Source organism: Manihot esculenta, chromosome 1, assembly GCF_001659605.2.
Source record: "Manihot esculenta cultivar AM560-2 chromosome 1, M.esculenta_v8, whole genome shotgun sequence".
Classification (NCBI taxonomy): Eukaryota; Viridiplantae; Streptophyta; class Magnoliopsida; order Malpighiales; family Euphorbiaceae; genus Manihot; species Manihot esculenta.
Genome location: NC_035161.2, coordinates 41060053 through 41078528, shown reverse-complemented (window position 1 = coordinate 41078528; position 18476 = coordinate 41060053). Strand labels below are relative to the sequence as shown.

Here is an 18476-nt window from a genome sequence, read left to right as displayed (position 1 = left end):
TTTTAAGAATAGTAAATAAGTCTCGTGTATTTTTTTTAAATATATAATATTTGTGAAAAGAATATTTTATTTTTTCAGTATGATGTTGAGATGATACAGAAATTACTTTATTAAATTTAAAGTATAAAAAATTGTGAGAATAATAGATAAATTAGAAGTAAAGTAATTATTAAATTATAACTTTTTATAAATTTGGATCAATTAATAGGACGTTAAAATTTTTAATTAATCTTTAAATAAATGTGTGAAACAAATATTCAAAATTGAGCTAAATTAGTCTAATTTATTAATTTCATAATATAAAAGGGATTGTTTTATTTAATATTTTTAATTAATGGCCTTTTTTGCCAGAATGAAACAATGTGGAACTGGAGCCTATTTTGGTGGACATTTCGAATTCCAAAATTACCCATCTAACGCGGTTTGCATATCGGGGAGTCAAGAGGACAAAATCGTAACTCTATTTTGCTTTCATTGTAGTTTTCGGCGAACAACAGTCTGTTTCTCTCTCTTACCTAGCTCGATCTACCCAGCCAAAGCCTGGAAGAAATTGGCAAACTCCCTGGCTGTTGTCTCCAGTATTCTCTTGCTCGTCGAACACCGAAGAGGTTCCATTTTTCACCTCCTTAATCCTCTTTCATTGTAGCTGGGTGATCTAAATCCACATATGTTTGCTTCTTTCATTTCAATTCGCAGATTTGTTTTTATTTTGCAATGGGTTATGTAGGTGACTGTGTTTATGGATTTGTTATCGAGTAATTTAAGATAGTTTTGATTGATTTTGGCTCAATTGTACTTTCTTGTTTGGTTGCTGGAAAACTGAAGGAAATTAAATTTTCTGCTGTATGTTTTTTCCTGAGACAAGAATTATCATCTTAGCGTCGTGACTTCCTTTAGACGAATAGTGCATGAACCTATGTGCTTATTTTTATATTTTTCACTTTTTTATTTTAATTGTTTACTATTAAGAATGTGACTCACGATCTGGTCAACAATTCGTGCTCAGATAATTATTTTGTAAGATTTATTGTAATAACGTATTAATATTTATCATGTGAACTAGATGAAAGAGAGTAGCAAGAGTGATAGTAGAAATTCGAAAACTCCTTCAACTGGTTCCCTTCCGCTGATTCTGGATATAGATAAATTTAAGGTAAGAGACCAGAAGAATTTGCAATTTGTATTTTTATAATAGAAAGTTACACTATCAGATTAAGCTTTTTTGTTTTGCACAATGAACTAAGATATCTGAATTTTTCTTGCAGGGTGAATTTTCATTTGATGGATTATTTGGGAACTTGGTAAATGAATTACTTCCATCTTTTCAAGAAGAAGAATCAGATTCAGCGGAAGGGCATGGAAATATTGGAGGGAGTGATGCCTTAGCTAATGGGCATTTAAGAGCCCCCACTGATGCAGCGAAACTTTTACAAGGGCTGTCCCCTTTGTTTCCAGAAGTAGATGCTCTCTTGTCTCTGTTTAGAGACTCTTGCCGAGAGTTGATTGATCTTCGGAAGCAGGTAGAGGTTTTAAAGTGTCGCTATGGAATATACAGGGTGAAGGTCATTGGAATTTGTGATGAGGTTTTATTGTTGGTTTCTAGATTGATGGGAAGCTCTCCAATCTGAAGAAAGATGTTTCCGGCCAAGATTCTAAGCACCGCAAGACACTTGCTGAGGTTTGTAAATAGTTATGCATGATTTCTGATCATTTTGGATTCTGAATTGAAGTAATCGTATGCAAAAAGGGAAAATTCATTCCCTGAAAAATTGAAATAATTTTCCCATTTGCCCCTTGCATTTGTAAGAAGCTTTAATTCTGAGTCTAATATTGTACTTTTATCTCTCAGCTGGAAAAAGGTGTAGATGGATTATTTGGTAGCTTTGCAAGGTTGGACTCACGTATTTCAAGCGTTGGACAGACTGCTGCTAAAATAGGAGATCATTTGCAAGTAAAGTCTCTGAAAGGATTGATTATTCTTTGCTTTGGCTTCCGGTTCTATAGTTTATCACTAGTTTTTTTGCTTGTCAGAGTGCAGATGCTCAGAGGGAAACTGCCAGCCAAACAATAGAACTCATCAAGGTACTCTCAGTCAGTTTATTTTATATGCTTGGCTTGGCTTGGGATGGTCTAACACCTTGTTAATTCAATTCCTGCAGTACTTGATGGAGTTTAATGGCAGCCCAGGCGATTTAATGGAACTTTCGCCTTTGTTTTCAGATGACAGCCGCGTTTCTGAGGCTGCTTCAATTGCACAGAAATTACGTAAGATGACTGTACTTTTCCTTAAAGCTCTGAAATTGCAAGATGCTACTGGTTCAACATCTTAACCATGTGCATGAGCAGCATGATTATTGCTAAGCTCATTGTTTTTATGCATCAGTCTTGTGTTCATTCCTTTTTATATTGACCGAGTCATTTAGATCCATTTCAAAAGAGCTTTATCTTTTATAAGCTAGCACCTGCATATTCAATATCCTTTTCCCTTGATTCATGGAAAATTCAGTTTCATGATCCCTTTTTTTCACTCCACTATCTTTCTTTTCCCTATAGCCAAAAATCTAAAGGCAAATGTATCAAGGCAAATTAAATGTTTTTTTTCCTTATCCTACTTGCTAAAGTGCCAAAACATGTATGTGATTCTGGAATTTTAATTTTTATGTTCATCAAAATTATTCATTTATGGATGTGTTTGTTGGATGCGTGTACTGTCCTTAGCACACCAGCAATTTAGGACATCCATTCTGATGCGGTAAGGAATCTACAGCTAAATATTTAACTTGTTGTGAATCCAGTTCAAACTCAATTTGACCCTTCTTTTTGGCTCGTAATAGATGCAAGAGAAGTTTTTGCATTGTTATATTATATTGAGTTTGTTTCTAGAATGTGTAATTTAGTTTCTGCTTTATTATTAGCATGATTTTCATTGTCGGTTAAATTATTGAGCCCTTTTGTGGATTTTAGGTTCCTTTGCTGAGGAAGATATGGGAAGACAAGGCATATCTGTACCATCAGTTATGGGAAATGCAACTGCTAGCAGAGGGTTAGAAGTTGCAGTTGCTAATCTTCAGGATTACTGCAATGGTATAGTAACTTCTGTGCTATTCTTTTATCATCATAACACCAATGGATTGGCTATGAAAGCTATTATGGCATTGCTCTGATCTCATATATTTAGTAGCCCAATTATTAGCCTAGTAATAACCACCCTAGCATATAGTAAATCCTTATGGTATAGAAGGTTTAAACTATCTTCATATTACTCATGGATTTAAATTCCGGCCTGGTACATAGGTAATGGAAACAGCCATGTACCGGTCGTAACTCAATTTTTACGGTCTATCACTATGCAAATTTTGTTAAAACATCTGCAAGTTCAGGAAATGAATTGATAGTTAAAGATATAATTAACACTAAGATACATTATTTAATGTTAAGTACAGATATTTTCAAATAAAGACAGTATATCCATCATTCTTAGCCATTTGTTAGCAATAATCAATTTAAAACTAATATAAGTAGGATCCTGAATTGGCAATGGAGTGTGGCTCATTGCAAAATTGATCTTGGATGGATTGGGAGAATATGGATGTAGAAATCTAGATTATTTGCTCTCCTTTACTTCAAATAAACATGCACTATTTGATGATGTAAGCTTTAGTAATGAAGATTTATGAAGATGTGAAATTTGAGAGAAACAAATGGAGAAGTGTAGAAACTGTAAGCAAAATAAATCTCTGGCTCTCTGCACCACAAAGTAATAAGAATCCCTATCTGGCTAAAGGCTGTTGTGGATTACAATTCTTTTACTGCTATTATTTAAAGAAGGTGTCAGTAATGGTATCCCCATAAACCTATAAATAACAGTATGATAATGCTGAGATCCGACGGGGTGTCCAAATGAGGACATCTAGGCAGATGTTTGATTTGCTGGGTTGATAATCAATTTGTGATCGGTCCGTTGGTTCTCTCTATGCTTGGCTTTGAGGAAGGGGTCCTATAAGATGAAAAAGACGGTCAGGGGTCCACCAGGGAGTTCTCGGTGGAGACCCTTCGACGCTCAAGTAGATCTGAGAACTTAGTGGAGTTAAGGGAAGTAAAACAGATAAGAGAAGAGGATAGCGATTTCGGGTTCTCTCTGTGTGACAGAGAGAGAGATAGACCTTTTTCAGAGGAGAGATTCCTTTTTAGGGTGAGTTCGGCATATAAATACCTTTGAATAAAGTTGATGCCTTTAGTTCTGTGCATGTGTATTAGGCAATACATTAATGATGGGTTATAGGATAGTAAATGTGAAGCTGGCCGGTTCGTATCCTCTACATGCGCACTTATGATCCCTGTGCTGTACCAAGGAGGTGACCAACTCATAGGAGGTCGGTATTTTTACTTCGGCTTCATTAGGTTGTGTCGGGCTCATCCGACCTACATAGAAATGAGCTCATTCTGGTTACTGAGGTTGGCCACGTCGGCGTTCAAAGTCTTATTGTAGTACGGGCTTTTGAGGAGTTCGATCTTTCCGTTTCGATTTTGGTAAATTCAGGAGTATTGTTGGTCTGATTCTTTGTACTCAATAGGTCGGGTTTCTTACTGTCCGATCCAACTAGATAGAAAGACTTTCGATTCACGTGTATACGTGTCACGATCTTGGGGGTCCAATTTTTTATACGTTATCAGTTGCCCTTTTGCTTCTCCGATGGTTATTTTTGATCGTCGGAGAAGGGAACCCATCCTGCTAACTCGACGTCATCTGTTCGTTTGGTTGACACTTATGAATTTTGAAGGGAAATTCATTGAGACCGGTTTTGTTGTGCCGATAATCTTATTTTCGAGACCGGTTACCTATCTCATTGAGATTTTTATTTTCTCAACTGGTTTTGTGGTGTCAGCAGTCTTATTTTCGAGACCGATCACCTACTTTATTGAGATCCTCATCTTCTTAATCGGTTTTGTGGTATCGGCGGTCTTATTTATGAGACCGATCACCTACATCATTGAGATCTTCATCTCCTCAACCGGTTTTGTGGTGTCGGCGGTCTTATTTTTGAGACCGGTCGCCTACCTCATTGAGGCCTTCATCTTTTCAACCGGTTTTGTGGTTCTGACTGTCTGATTTTCGAGACCGGTTACCTACCTCATTGAGATTTTCATATTCTCGACCGATTTTGTGGTCCGACGATCTTATTTTCAAGAACCGTCACCTATCTCATTGAGGTTTTCATCTCCTCAACCGGTTTTGTAGTGCCAGCAGTCTTATTTTCAAGACCGGTTGCCTACCTTATTGAGGTCTTCATCTTTTCAACCGGTTTTGTGGTTCTGACTGTCTGATTTTCGAGACCAGTTACCTACCTCATTGAGATTTTCATATTCTCAACCGATTTTGTGGTGCCGATGATCTTATTTTCGAGAACCGTCACCTATCTCATTGAGGTTTTCATCTCCTCAACCGGTTTTGTAGTGCCAGCTCCTCAATCAGTTTTTGATGCCGATGGTCTTTTTTCCGAGACTGATCGTCTATCTCATTGGGGTCTTTGTCTCTTCAACCGGTTGGTCTTATTTCTTAGACCGGTCGCCTATCTTATTGAGGCCTTCATCTTCTCAATCGGTTTTGTGGTATCGGTCATCTACCTCATTAAGGTTTTCATCTCCTCAACCGGTTTTGTGGTGTCGACGGTCTTATTTTCGAGACCAGTCGCCTATCTTTTTGAGGTTTTCATCTCCTCAACCGGTTTTATGGTGCCGACGGTCTATTTTTGAAACCGGTCACCTACCTCATTGAGTCTTCATTTTCTCAATCGGTTTTGTGGTACCGGCGGTCTTATTTCCAAGACCGGTTACCTACTTCATTGAGGTCTTCATCTGCTCAACCAATTTCAAAACCGGTCACCTATCTCATTGAGGTCTTTTGGTTTTATGGCTGGGTTTCTAGCAAGATATTTAGTTTCATATTTCAACTGAATGAAAAATATTAATTTTGTTCAACTATATCATCTCATATGATTCCAAAGAATCTAATAAATAATTATTCTCATACATAAATCAGTTTACAACTTTTAATTCTCATAGCAGCATGCTTAAGCAAATAATACTCTTTTTAAGGAATTCATACCAATATTAATCACCGATGGAAGCTTTTTAAGCTGTTTCTAAAATATTATCATGCCTAAGCATATATTCATAAGGACTACTGTTTGAAGCTAGTTATGATGATAAAAATACTTTGAATTAAAGAGATAATTGTGTAGTTTGGTTAACTCATGCATATCACGTCTCTTTCACGCCTGGCAAATTGCCCTTGTGTCGCATTCCCTTCTCACATCGGCATCAGCCTTTTTCGGACTTCAATCGTGTGGTTTTTAGATGTCGTTTGCAATTCTTAGGTCTTTCACCGTCTCTTTTCCCTTTGGTCCTTTTTTGTTGTTTAGCTATTAGCTTTTCTTGATTTGCCATGTGGATTTCAACGGGTTTTGTTTGGAAACTCTAGTGACAAAACAATCTCCTTCGTTCTTGTAGAAAGATAATATTTGTTGTTATATCACAATAAAGATTACAACCTATTTATACATGAGAGACAGTATCTAAACAGGAAGGAAAATCAAGCCTATGATTATACAATCCCTAAGATTAAGTAACTAACCTATCTATCAATATTTACTTCCTATATTAACATATTTACTTCCTATAACCTATAACACTCCCCCCTCAAGTTGGAGTATAAATGTTAATCATTCCCAACTTGTTACATATAATCAACTCGAGTTCCATTTAGAGCTTTAGTGAAGATATCTCCTAATTGTTCTCCAGTTCGGATATGTCCTGTTGATATTATCTTTTGTTGGACCTTTTCACGAACAAAATGACAATCAATCTCGATGTGTTTAGTCTTCTCGTGAAATACTGGATTAGAGGCAATGTGGATAGTTGCTTGATTATCACACCACAACTTAGCAGGCACCGAATTTGTGAATCCAACTTCTTCTAATAGTTGACGTACCCATAAGACTTCACAAACAGCTTGTGCCATGGCTCGATATTCAGATTCAGCACTAGAACGGGAGACCACATTTTGCTTCTTACTTTTCCATGAGACCAAGTTACCTCCCACAAAGACACAATACCAAGTAGTTGACCTCCTATCTACCTTCGAGCTTGCCCAATCAGTATCAGAAAAGCATTCAATATTTGAGTGTCCATGGTTACCATAGAATAGCCCTCACCCTGGGGCCCCTTTAAGGTAATAAAGAATCTGTCCCAAAGCATCCCACTGGGCAACAGTAGGAGAGGACATAAACTGACTTACCACTCTCGCTGAATATGCAATATCAGGACGAGTCACCGTCAAATAATTCAGCTTGCCAACTAATCTTCTATACCTTTCAGGATCTGCAAATGGCTCACTGTCTTCTGTGGTAAGTTGAAGGTTAGGGGTCATTGGAGCACTACAAGGCTTAGCACCCAATTTTCCTGTTTCTGCTAACAAATCAAGAACATATTTTCTTTAAGACAAGAAAATGCCTTTCTTACACCGCATAACGTCGATTCCCAAGAAATATTTCAATGAACCCAAATCCTTTGTATGAAATTGTGTTTTAAGAAATTCTTTTAGGGATGTGATGGCAGCAATGTCACTTCCTGTGATAACGATATCATCCACATATACTACAAGCAGAATTACTCCACTATCAAAATTTTTATAAAACACTGAGTGATCGCACTTACTCATCTTCATTCCAAACTGTTGGACCACCTCACTAAACTTGCCAAACCATGCCCGAGGACTTTGTTTCAAGCCATAAAGGGATTTTCGAAGTCTACAAACCTTGCCTGACTTCCCCTGAGCAACAAAACCAGGTGGTTGCTCAATATAAACCTCCTCCTGAAGATCACCATGAAGAAAAGCATTTTTAATATCCAGTTGATGCAAAGGCCAATCATGTGTAGCTGCCAAGGAAATAAACAATCGAACAGATGTGGGCTTGGCAACTGGGGAAAATGTATCAGAATAGTCAACTCCACAAGTTTGTGCATAACCTTTGGCCACTAAACGGGCCTTGAGGCGAGCAACAGATCTATCAGGATTTACTTTCACGGCAAACACCCATTTGCACCCAATAGCCCGCTTTCCTGGGGGCAAGGATATCAATTCCCAAGTACCATTAGTGTTAAGAGCCATCATTTCCTCTTCCATTGCAGCACGCCAACCAGGATGGGACAAAGCCTCAATAACAATTTTGGGAACTGAAATAGAATCTAAAGCAGTGGCAAAACAACGAGAAGAAGAGGATAATTGATCATAAGAGACACAAGTTGAAATAGGATAAGTGCAAGTACGTTTACCCTCGCGAAGAGCAATGGGCAAATCCAAATCAGACAGTGAAGGATCAGTGGGAGCAGGATCTGTCAACGAAGAAGCGGGTAGTGGAGCGGCGTCAGAGTCCTCTAAGCGTTTGGAATACACATGAAAGATGGGAGGGCGACTTGGCACATGAGCGAAAAGTGTAGTAGTCTGAGGAGACAGAGAGCGAACAGTGTATAACATGGTGGAAAAAACGGAGTGGACTCAAAAAATGTTACATCCGTAGACACAAGATACCGATTCAAATAAGAAGAAAAACAATGATACCCTTTTTGACGTCGAGAGTAGCCAAGGAAGACACATTTGAGTGATTTGGGATCCAATTTAGTAACCTGTGGACGAACATCACGAACAAAACAAGTACACCCAAAGATACGTGGCTCAATAGGAAATAAAGATTTAGTGGGAAACAAAATATTATAAGGAATATCACCATGAAGGATGGAGGAAGGCATGTGATTGATAAAAAAATAAGCCGTAGATACAGCATCAGCCCAAAAACATTTAGGTACTTTCATTTCGAATAAGAGGGCTCTGGCTACTTTAAGAAGATGTCGATTTTTTCTGTCGGCAACTGCATTTTGTGAAAGAGTGTCAACACAAGAGGACTGATGAAGAATCCCTTTTTGTAATAAATAAGATTGAAATTCTCCAGAGAGATACTCTTTAGCATTATCACTTTGCAACATACGAATGGGAATATTGAATTGGGTTTGGATTTTAGCATGAAACGCACAAAAGATAGAAAATAATTTTAAATGACTCTTCATTAAAAATAACCAAGTAGTACGAGAAAAGTCATCAACAAAAGTAACAAAGTACTTAAAGCCAGATTTAGACACAGTAGGACAAGGACCCCAAACATCTGAATGTACTAACTCAAAGGGGGACGAAGCCCGTTTATTGACTCGAGACACTGAAGGTAAACGATGATATTTGGCAAATTGACAAGACTCACAATCTAAAACAGACAAATAATGAAACTGTGGATATAACCTCTTCAAAGCCGAGAGAGAAGGATGCCCCAAACGACAATGAACATCAAAAGGTCTTAAACGCGTGGAATATGCAAGAGATCTAGGTAGTTGCTGATCCAAGACGTAGAGACCCTCTGACTCACGCCCTCTACCAATAATCTGCTTCGTCGAAAGATTCTGAAAAATACAGTGATCAGGAAAGAATGAGACACAACAATTCAATGCACGAGTGAGTTTACTAACAAAAAGCAAATTAAATGCGAACTTAGGGAGATATAACACAGAGGATACAGAAAGAGAAGGAGTTAAGTTGACATGACCAGAACCCATGACAAAAGATTTAGTACCATCAACAAGAGTAATATAAGAAGGCGATGCATGAGACTCGAGATTGGACAAAAGGGTAGAATTACCTGACATATGGTCGGTAGCACCAAAATCAATAACCCATTTGGAGGATGAAGATACAAGACATGCAATAGAGTTACCTGACTCGGCAATTGCAGTGATAGAGGAGGAATTAGAGGATTTCAGAGATGCCTGGTATTGGATGAATTGTGCATACTCATTTGTAGATATTAAAATTCCCTGATCTGAAGGAGCTTCAACTGCCATATGCGCCATTTGTGTGCGCTGATTCTTATTCAACAGTATCGATAAACAGTACCCGTGAATAGTACTGATGAACAGTACCGCAAAAAAAAAACACCTCCACCCAACACCTGAATGGCAAACAAACCTCAGATCTGATAAGGGGACGGTGTGGCAACTCCAGCGATGGTGAGATCCAAATGTTACACTTTATGGGTAACCCAAATGAACAGAGCCCTAAGTCTCAAAAAAAAAAATTTAAAGCTTGACAAGAGAGAAAAAAAATATATCTCTACGAGAAAGGCTCTGATACCATGTAGAAAGATAATATTTATTGTTATATCACAATAAAGATTACAACCTATTTATACATGAGGGACATTATCTAAATAGGAAGGAAAATCAAGCCTATGATTATACAATCCCTAAAATTAAGTAACTAACCCATCTATCAATATTTACTTCCTATATTAACATATTTACTTCTTATAACCTATAACAATTCTTACAGACCGCGTCAACTTGGCTGAGATCCGGCAGGGCGTCCAAATTGGGACACTTAGGCAGATGTCTGATTCGCTGGGTTGATCATCGATATGTAATCGGTCCATTGGGTCTCTCCATGCTTAACTTTGAGGAAGGGGTTCTATAAGATGAAGACGGTCAGGGGTCCACCTTGAGAGTTTTCGGTGGAGATCCTCCGACTATTAAGTCAAATCTGGGAACTTAGTGGAGTTAAGGAAAGTAAAACAGAGAAGAGAAGAGAATAGTGATTTCAGGTTCTCTCTGTGTGACGGAGAGAGAGATAGGTCTTTTTTCAGAGAAGGAGAGATTCTTTTTTAGGGTTAGTTCGACGTATAAATACCTTTGAATAAAGTTGATACCTCTGGTAATGACACTCTTCTGATAGGGTAGGGATGCTTTTGTGTAGGTGCCTCATGCCAAGGAGGCAACCAGCTTATAGGAGGTCGGCATCTTTACTTGGCTTCATAATGTCGTGCCGGGTTCATCCGAGCTCCTTCTGGTTACTGAAATCGGTCACGTTGGCATTCAAAGCCTTGTTGTAGTACGGGCTTTTGAGGAGGTCAGTCTGTTTGTTCCAGGCTTTGGTAAACTCGGGAGAGTTACTAGTTTGATTCTTTGTACTCAATAGTTCAGGCATTTTATTGTCCGATCCGACCAGATGGAAAAGTTTCCGATTCACCTGTACACGTGTTATGATCTTGGGTCCTATTTTTTATGCATTATTACGGTCATTACTTAAAATCATGGTAGTAATTTGTTAGCATCTGGCCTTCAGCTTGCCAAAAAGAGGAATAAGTTTGTTGGATCTGACAACTGAAAATGCATCCTCTGATTGGTAGTTTGCTTCTTTCCTTTCTAAATTTCTTTTTCCTCTGACATTGGTGCTTTTTACGTAGAACTGGAGAACAGATTATTGGCTCGATTTGATGCGGCATCACAGAGAAGAGAGTTGTCCACCATGGCAGAATGTGCCAAAATTTTATCTCAGGTGACCTTTTTTTTCTTATGTGATTAAATATAATTCTTCAGATATTAACTCTGAACTGTGGCTGCGTGATCTTTTCTCATCTTTCCCTGCCGTAATTATTCTTTTTTATTTTTCCATTTTTGAAATATTCATGTGAAAGATGACTCATTGGTCGCTCATTTTCTTAATTTATATTTAGACTAATAGCTATAAGTGATTTAAGCCCCTGTATAAGTGATTTGAAACCTGTGTATTTGTCACTTAGTTAAATTGTTTGTACTTAGACTAATAATTGTGAGTGATTTGAAGCCCCTGCATATATTAATCATGTCAGTTTAACATGTTGAGTGCTCAAATTTAACCTTCCCGGTCGACGTTCCGTTGTGATTGACTTTTTATATCTGCTCCTGTTCTATCTGTTTTCATGTAGTGTGGCTCATGTCCTTTGCATTGCAGTTTAACAGGGGCACTAGTGCTATGCAACATTATGTGGCAACACGTCCGATGTTTATTGATGTGGAAGTCATGAATGCAGACGCCAGATTGGTTCTTGGTGATCAGGTTTCTCAGGCTAGTCCTAGTGATGTTGCTCGTGGGCTTTCTTCATTATACAAACAAATTACAGGTTAGGAGAATATTTATTCATACTATTGCAGGGGTTGGAATTCTTTGGAGTTTTTCTTTAAACATATTTTCTTTTGGTTGTGAAGATACTGTCCGTAAAGAGGCAGCCACAATTATGGCAGTATTTCCTTCTCCTAATGATGTCATGTCAATTTTAGTGCAGGTATTTTGGCATGTGGTTGTTTTATTATGTAATGTATTTTATGTTTACATACGCTTATGGCATAATATGATAATACTAGTTTCATAATATTGACTACTTTCCTATTTTTGTGCAGCGAGTTTTGGAGCAGCGAGTTACGGCTCTCTTGGACAAACTGTTAGTCAAACCTTCTCTTATGAATTTACCTTCTATGGAAGAAGGCGGACTTTTGTTAGTGAGTAGAATTTCTCTTCCTATTTTATTCAAATGATTATCAGATCCTGATCTAATTTACATTTGGCTTGAGGCTTCAGTATCTCAGAATGCTAGCGGTAGCATATGAAAAGACTCAGGGACTTGCTAGAGACCTACGAGCTGTGGGATGCGGTGACTTGGATGTTGAGGGTAATGGATTAACCCTTCTGGTTATGTGTTTAAGTTGCGGAAATTAGGATTGTGATCCTCAGCAATCTTAGAGAAATACAATAATTGCCACTAGCACTATGTTATGGTAAAAATACATGAATTTGCATGTCTACCATCCTGCAACAATATGTTCTTTATGTTGATTATTGATTATTGTTGCACTAATTGCTCATGTAGCAATGAGGATTAGGTCCTCTATGTTCTAAGCATTTCTGGGAGATTATTGACCGTGACTTCATAAACTATTACCGGATGTTAAATAAGTGTGACTGCAGCCTAACTTAACTTTGTTCTTGACTCCTTGCTGAGAATGGTGTTCCAATAGCAGCTTGATCCTTCTTTCACTTTGTTTTAATAGCAACTTCCACTATTGAATGTTGATACAGGCCTCACAGAATCTCTCTTCTCTTCACACAAGGATGAATTTCTTGAACATGAGCAGGCTTCTCTTAGACAGCTATATCAAGCAAAGGTTTGCAACGATAACGTTCTTGTTGACCAAATTTACCATATACACATTGCTAATGCAACAGACATAGTGCAGATGGGAGAATTGCGTGCTGAGAGCCAGCAGCTTTCTGAGTCAACTGGTACAATTGGGCGATCAAAGGGAGCTTCTTTAGCTTCTTCACAACAACAGATATCTGTTACTGTTGTGACAGAATTTGTTCATTGGAATGAAGAAGCAATATCAAGATGTGCTCTGTTTTCATCTCAAGTAATGTTTTCATTTTTCCACCATCTGCAGTGGCCTAGCTTCTTTTTCTTTTCTTTTTTTCAATTTTTCATGTATGGTAACTAAGGTCCCGAAGCACATTCACTTGTCCCAGGTCAAAATTAATAACTCTGCCCTCAGTGTTTCAGTGGTGTGGTAGATGCCTTGAACAACAACCACATCGAATACCAAAAGCAAAATGAATTTATTACAAGAATTAGATATGCAACATATAAAGGACTGTGGGAAAATTAGGTTGAGCTTTGTTGTGAGTCTGATAGAAGCTGACTTATTAATTTCTACTATTTTCTGAAAAAGGGAGGAAGAAGTAAAGAACCAAAGGATGGCCTAATTAGTAGTACGATAGTGACTTAAAAATGATCGTGCTCTCTTTTCATTTTTTTCTCTTAGGTTTCAAGTACATTACTATTTTTCTATTGATTTCAAATGGGTTTTTCTACAGCCTGCTACCCTTGCAGCCAATGTGAAAGCAGTGTTCACTTGCTTGCTAGACCAAGTAAGCTGCTTAACTAATATCAGTTATCTGCTAATTCATGTGATGGGTACTGAGCTTTTTCCATTAAGCAGGTAGGGCAATACATAACAGATGGTCTTGAAAGGGCTAGAGACAGCCTGACTGAAGCTGCAGCTTTGAGGGAAAGGTTTGTTCTGGGCACAAGTGTTAGTAGAAGAGTGGCTGCTGCGGCTGCTTCTGCTGTAATTACCTGATCATTTGGCCTTCCCTGTCTATTAGTTATCTGCACCATAAGTCTATTATGTGCCTTCTTCATTACTGAAGTATAATCAGCACAGAACAGTTGACATCAGTGAGATTGTTGATTTGTAGGCAGAAGCTGCTGCTGCTGCTGGCGAGAGCAGTTTCAGATCTTTTATGGTTGCTGTACAACGGTGTGGCAGTAGTGTGGCTATAGTTCAGCAAGTATGTTGGGTTGAACTAAAGTTGTTAAGTTGTTATCAAACCACATATTTTGGAACTTAAATTTATTTCCCTTTTATCTGCAGTATTTTGCAAATTCTATATCTCGCCTCTTACTACCTGTAGATGGTGCTCATGCGGCTTCATGTGAAGAAATGGCAACAGCTATGTCTAGTGCAGAGGCTGCTGCATATAAAGGGCTTCAGCAATGCATTGAAACTGTTATGGCTGAGGTTCAATCTAGACTTCTAGTCTTCTACTTCCATGATCTAGGTTCTTGTGGACAATCACAATTCTTTAATTCATCATATGATTGTTTTCTGTAGCATCAAATTCAGTGCAATAATTTTTTTCCCTTTCCCTGTTTTGCGTGTTATGATGATCATATATGTTATCATTTTGCCTGTTTATTTACTTTTATTTATCGTTGTCGTTATTGTTGTTATTGTTACTTTTATTTTATCTTTTGAGAAACTCCTGTGTAGGTAGAGAGATTGCTTTCTGCTGAACAAAAGGCAACAGACTATCGATCACCAGATGATGGAATTGCTCCTGATCATCGTCCCACAAATGCTTGCACAAGGTACATTTAACTATATAAACTATGAAGTTATGTTTTGAACTATTGAAGCGGATTCCTACTGTGTGAGAAATGGGTGGATTGGTAAATTACTTCACCATGTTGGCTATCCAGTATTCAATCACTTCGATGTCTATTTGCTTACCAGCCCTGCAGTAACAAAAGCTCAACTCTAAACCTCTAGATAATAGGACGACCAAAACAGTTCATTTATTTCATGTCAAATAACATTGCCTTTTAGCAAATAAATATATCCTTTTCAGCTATTATTTGTGCAAAGTAATTATATATTTTTCTTTTGGCTAGAGTTGTGGCATACCTTTCTCGTGTGCTTGAGGCTGCATTTACTGCATTAGAAGGTCTTAACAAACAAGCATTCCTGACTGAACTGGTATGATAATTTATCTTCTGAGGCTTTTCACTCTTGTTGACCCTTCTATACTAATTGCTAGGCTACCTGTCGTCTAATTTTCTCTTAGTGTTGCTATCAATAATTGCTTATCTGCAAATAAAATTTTCTTAGTAAATTTTATTATGGTAGCAATATGAAGACAATATTCATACATATACTAAAAGATTTAACATGTACATATTTATTATCTTAGGGAAATCGCTTGCATAAAGGGTTGCTTAATCACTGGCAGAAATTCACTTTCAATCCCAGGTGATTCATCTCTCTGCCGTGCCATAAAATTTTACTTTGGTGAACCTGTGTTCACATTTATGTCTCTGGTTGTTTCTTGTTTTTGTAAAGAGCAGTCAGTTTCAGCGATTTCACATGAAAGTTTTGGCTAAAGTTCCTCTCAGTTTATTCTGGATTTGAGAGTAATTTTATCGTTGAAGGTTGAAAATTTTGAAGACAGCACGTAGTTCTCTTATTTATTCAATGACTACAGCATTTATCTTTTGGATTTGTTCCTTAACATAAAAGTGGCTGAATATTGGGGTTTCCCCTACTCCTGGGATTTTATATTTTGGTGGAGATCTTCGGCGTACTACTAGTGTGCTTCTGGACAGTTGGAAGTGATGCTTTTAGAAGTTTATGTAATTTTTCCTGGGGGAAGATTCCCCATTGTAATTCCCAATAATCTGGCGACTGTTATTGATCTCTTCCTCCTACCACATAACACATTCTTCAGTGAACCATGCAGCAACTTTATACCTACTGATGCTGTCCCCTTTTGTTCAATTTTTTGCCTGAATTGCTTTCGAATTTTTATTCTATGGGTGCCTCGAAATGGTCACATTTTTGCTTGACTTCTGGGTTTTTTCCCCTCTCTGTAGTGGAGGTCTGCGGCTGAAACGTGACATAACTGAGTATGGGGAATTTGTTCGGAGTTTCAATGCTCCCTCTGTTGATGAGAAATTTGAATTGTTGGGCATGTAAGTAATAGGAGGATTAAAATCTATTTGTTTTCCCCATTTCATTTCCAACTCCATTCACCAACTAATTTATTTTATATCCAGAACGGCAAATGTTTTTATTGTGGCTCCTGAAAGCCTCTCCTCTTTGTTTGAGGGAACTCCCAGCATCCGTAAAGATGCGCAAAGGTATTATCGCTTTGTTGTTAAGTCCATTTTATGCAGTACACAACTTACAGCTATATTCGTGAACTTAGTAGAGCTTGGCTACATGTATATTTATTTCCATATGTTCTCTAAACTGTTTTCTCAATAAAATTCCTAGAATTCAATCTTACTTGTTTGCAATCCTTCAGGAAAATTTTCTTAAGAAATACATTCAAAGAGTGCATGAAATACTTGCTGTTACAGGAATTATTAACTTTGCTAACTATTTAAGGAGAAAATTATTAAAAAAAGAGTTGTTCATTTTCGCAATAATTGTGAATCCATACCTCATTCAGTAGATGTAATTTGGGACATTTTCTAACCTTGGCACACCAAAGACTTTCTTGTGAATTGGTGTATTTATGACCTACCTGACTTTGATTTGGCGGCCAATTCAGGTTTATTCAACTTAGGGAGGACTTCAAGAGTGAAAAACTTGCTTCCAGACTTGGCTCCTTGTGGACAAGTTCTAGTTGATAAAGGAATAGCATCCTTCATATGTAACTTACCTCATGCTTTGGATTTCTTACATCATAGCATCAGGTGTTATGCTTTTCCTCGACCTCTTCCTATGCCATTGAGCCATCTATGGACAGGAAATCAGGTAGAGAATAGTTCTTTTTTTTTTTTTCCCTTCCAAATTTCTTCTTCATTTTTTATTGCATATTTTTTTTAAGCTATTGATGTCAAAATGTGATAGATTTGTATCTTTAATGACTATTTTAGTCGTTAGGTTTGCAGTTTTGATTTGACACTTCCAAGAAAGAATCCGCTGCCTTCTGTATTTTTTTTGTAAATGATATTGTTTAAGGATGAATAATCGTATGTTAGGGATGATTTTTGTTTGTTTGAGCGATTCATGGTGGATGATAATGTATATATAATTTCCTTGTCCAATTTGAAGTTGGTAGCAGTGAGATTTCAATACATTTCCAAATTAAGTTGCTTTGAATATGGCCTTTGGGGAAACCCGCAATAGTTGACACCACTTGCTTTGATTTGAGTTGACATCACGTTCTAGGTTTTATATTGTTCGTTGGCTCTGGAATATTGGTGGAGAAATACAGGGAGCCAGGGACTATAGTTGAAAGGAAAGAGCATCCAATCTGTAGTATCTTCTCCCTGCTATGAAGTGGACTCGACTTTAATAGTTTAATAGTTTAACATCTTTTGTTACAACAGTAATCTAATGCGGGACCCTTTTTCTTAAAACAGCTGTGTCTGTCCTAATAAAAAATTGGTGTATGTTTTTTTTTTTTTTTTTTTTGGTATTTCTCTACTTCTACATTAGAATTCATTTTATTTAAGAAGCTTTACGGGCTAGTTGACACATGAACGTGAGAGAATCTTTCAAGTCATAGAATACTTATTTCATTCTTAAAGTTATAAGTTGCTTCCATGCAAAAAGTTGTGTTTAAATAATAATACGGTTTATCTCAATCACCGAATGTAGTACTGCTAATAGTCTTGTCTAAGAATTTTTAATATTTGTGGTCTTGTCTATGGATTTCAACACACGACACACCAAAGGCTGCGATAGACTGATGATACAGCCCGCACAAATGAAGGTTGAAATTGCGAGTACGATTTTACCTTCACCAAAAGTTGATGAATCATACAATTGGGAATAAAAAGTATGGCTGGAGATCAAGGAGATACTTGTCAGTCACTGCCACTACTTTTGGTGGGTGCACACCGTTTTTACTAGTGTGGCACTTCTCTCCCAATATGAAGTGCTGCCCATCTCTCTCCCAGGTACACACATAAATGGACTGAAAGAAAGTGATAAAAAAAAAACAAAAAAAGAATGATGAATGAAGAAATTTTAGTGGGATGTTGGGTAGCTTATGGGGTGTTATCTTCTTTGATAGCGATGGTATCTATTAGTGACATGTTCCTGTGCCAAACCCATGATTTGATAACTCCTCTTGGTCCTCTCACTCTCTCTCTCTCTCAATTAAATCACGAACTTGTAGGATATTGAAGACCCCACAATCTCTCCACTACATAGTGTTTGTGGGTAATTGATTATATGGCATCCATACGGCCATACCCCTATCTATTCTCAAA

General features: G+C 37.5%; 1 protein-coding gene across 4 annotated transcripts; it reads left to right on the top strand.

Annotated features, from left to right (window-relative positions):
- The first annotated feature begins 450 nt into the window (after window positions 1–450).
- LOC110615098 (exocyst complex component SEC10b) lies at window positions 451–18190 on the top strand. 4 transcript variants are annotated; one of them, XR_002487903.2, is made up of 26 exons: window positions 452–608; window positions 1064–1153; window positions 1266–1520; window positions 1604–1678; window positions 1850–1951; window positions 2032–2082; window positions 2160–2265; window positions 2965–3084; window positions 11343–11434; window positions 11870–12038; window positions 12124–12200; window positions 12316–12414; window positions 12494–12584; window positions 12992–13077; window positions 13150–13323; window positions 13784–13837; window positions 13909–14037; window positions 14168–14260; window positions 14344–14490; window positions 14743–14840; window positions 15144–15228; window positions 15443–15501; window positions 16122–16220; window positions 16305–16388; window positions 16805–17010; window positions 17428–18190. XR_002487903.2 is itself a non-coding variant. In XM_021756809.2 (25 exons), exons 2-25 carry the CDS (start codon window positions 1064–1066, stop codon window positions 16881–16883), a joined length of 2514 nt encoding a protein of 837 aa, XP_021612501.1. In that variant the 5' UTR covers window positions 452–608; the 3' UTR covers window positions 16884–17309. The 4 variants fall into 4 exon arrangements, 2 of the variants coding, with proteins under 2 accessions (XP_043805114.1, XP_021612501.1); XM_021756809.2 differs by lacking the exon at window positions 17428–18190 and having other exon boundaries at window positions 16805–17309; XM_043949179.1 differs by lacking the exons at window positions 16122–16220; window positions 16305–16388; window positions 16805–17010; window positions 17428–18190 and adding an exon at window positions 15597–16059 and having other exon boundaries at window positions 451–608.
- Window positions 18191–18476: the final 286 nt, after the last annotated feature.

Excerpts from the sequence above, each read along its gene's own strand:
- LOC110615098 (XM_021756809.2), top strand. The coding sequence starts at position 1,064 with ATGAAAGAGAGTAGCAAGAGTGATAGTAGAAATTCGAAAACTCCTTCA. Across the intron at positions 3,085-11,342 it reads TCTTCAGGATTACTGCAATG|AACTGGAGAACAGATTATTG; the intron begins GTATAGTAACTT and ends CTTTTTACGTAG. Across the intron at positions 14,038-14,167 it reads CTGCTGCGGCTGCTTCTGCT|GCAGAAGCTGCTGCTGCTGC; the intron begins GTAATTACCTGA and ends GTTGATTTGTAG.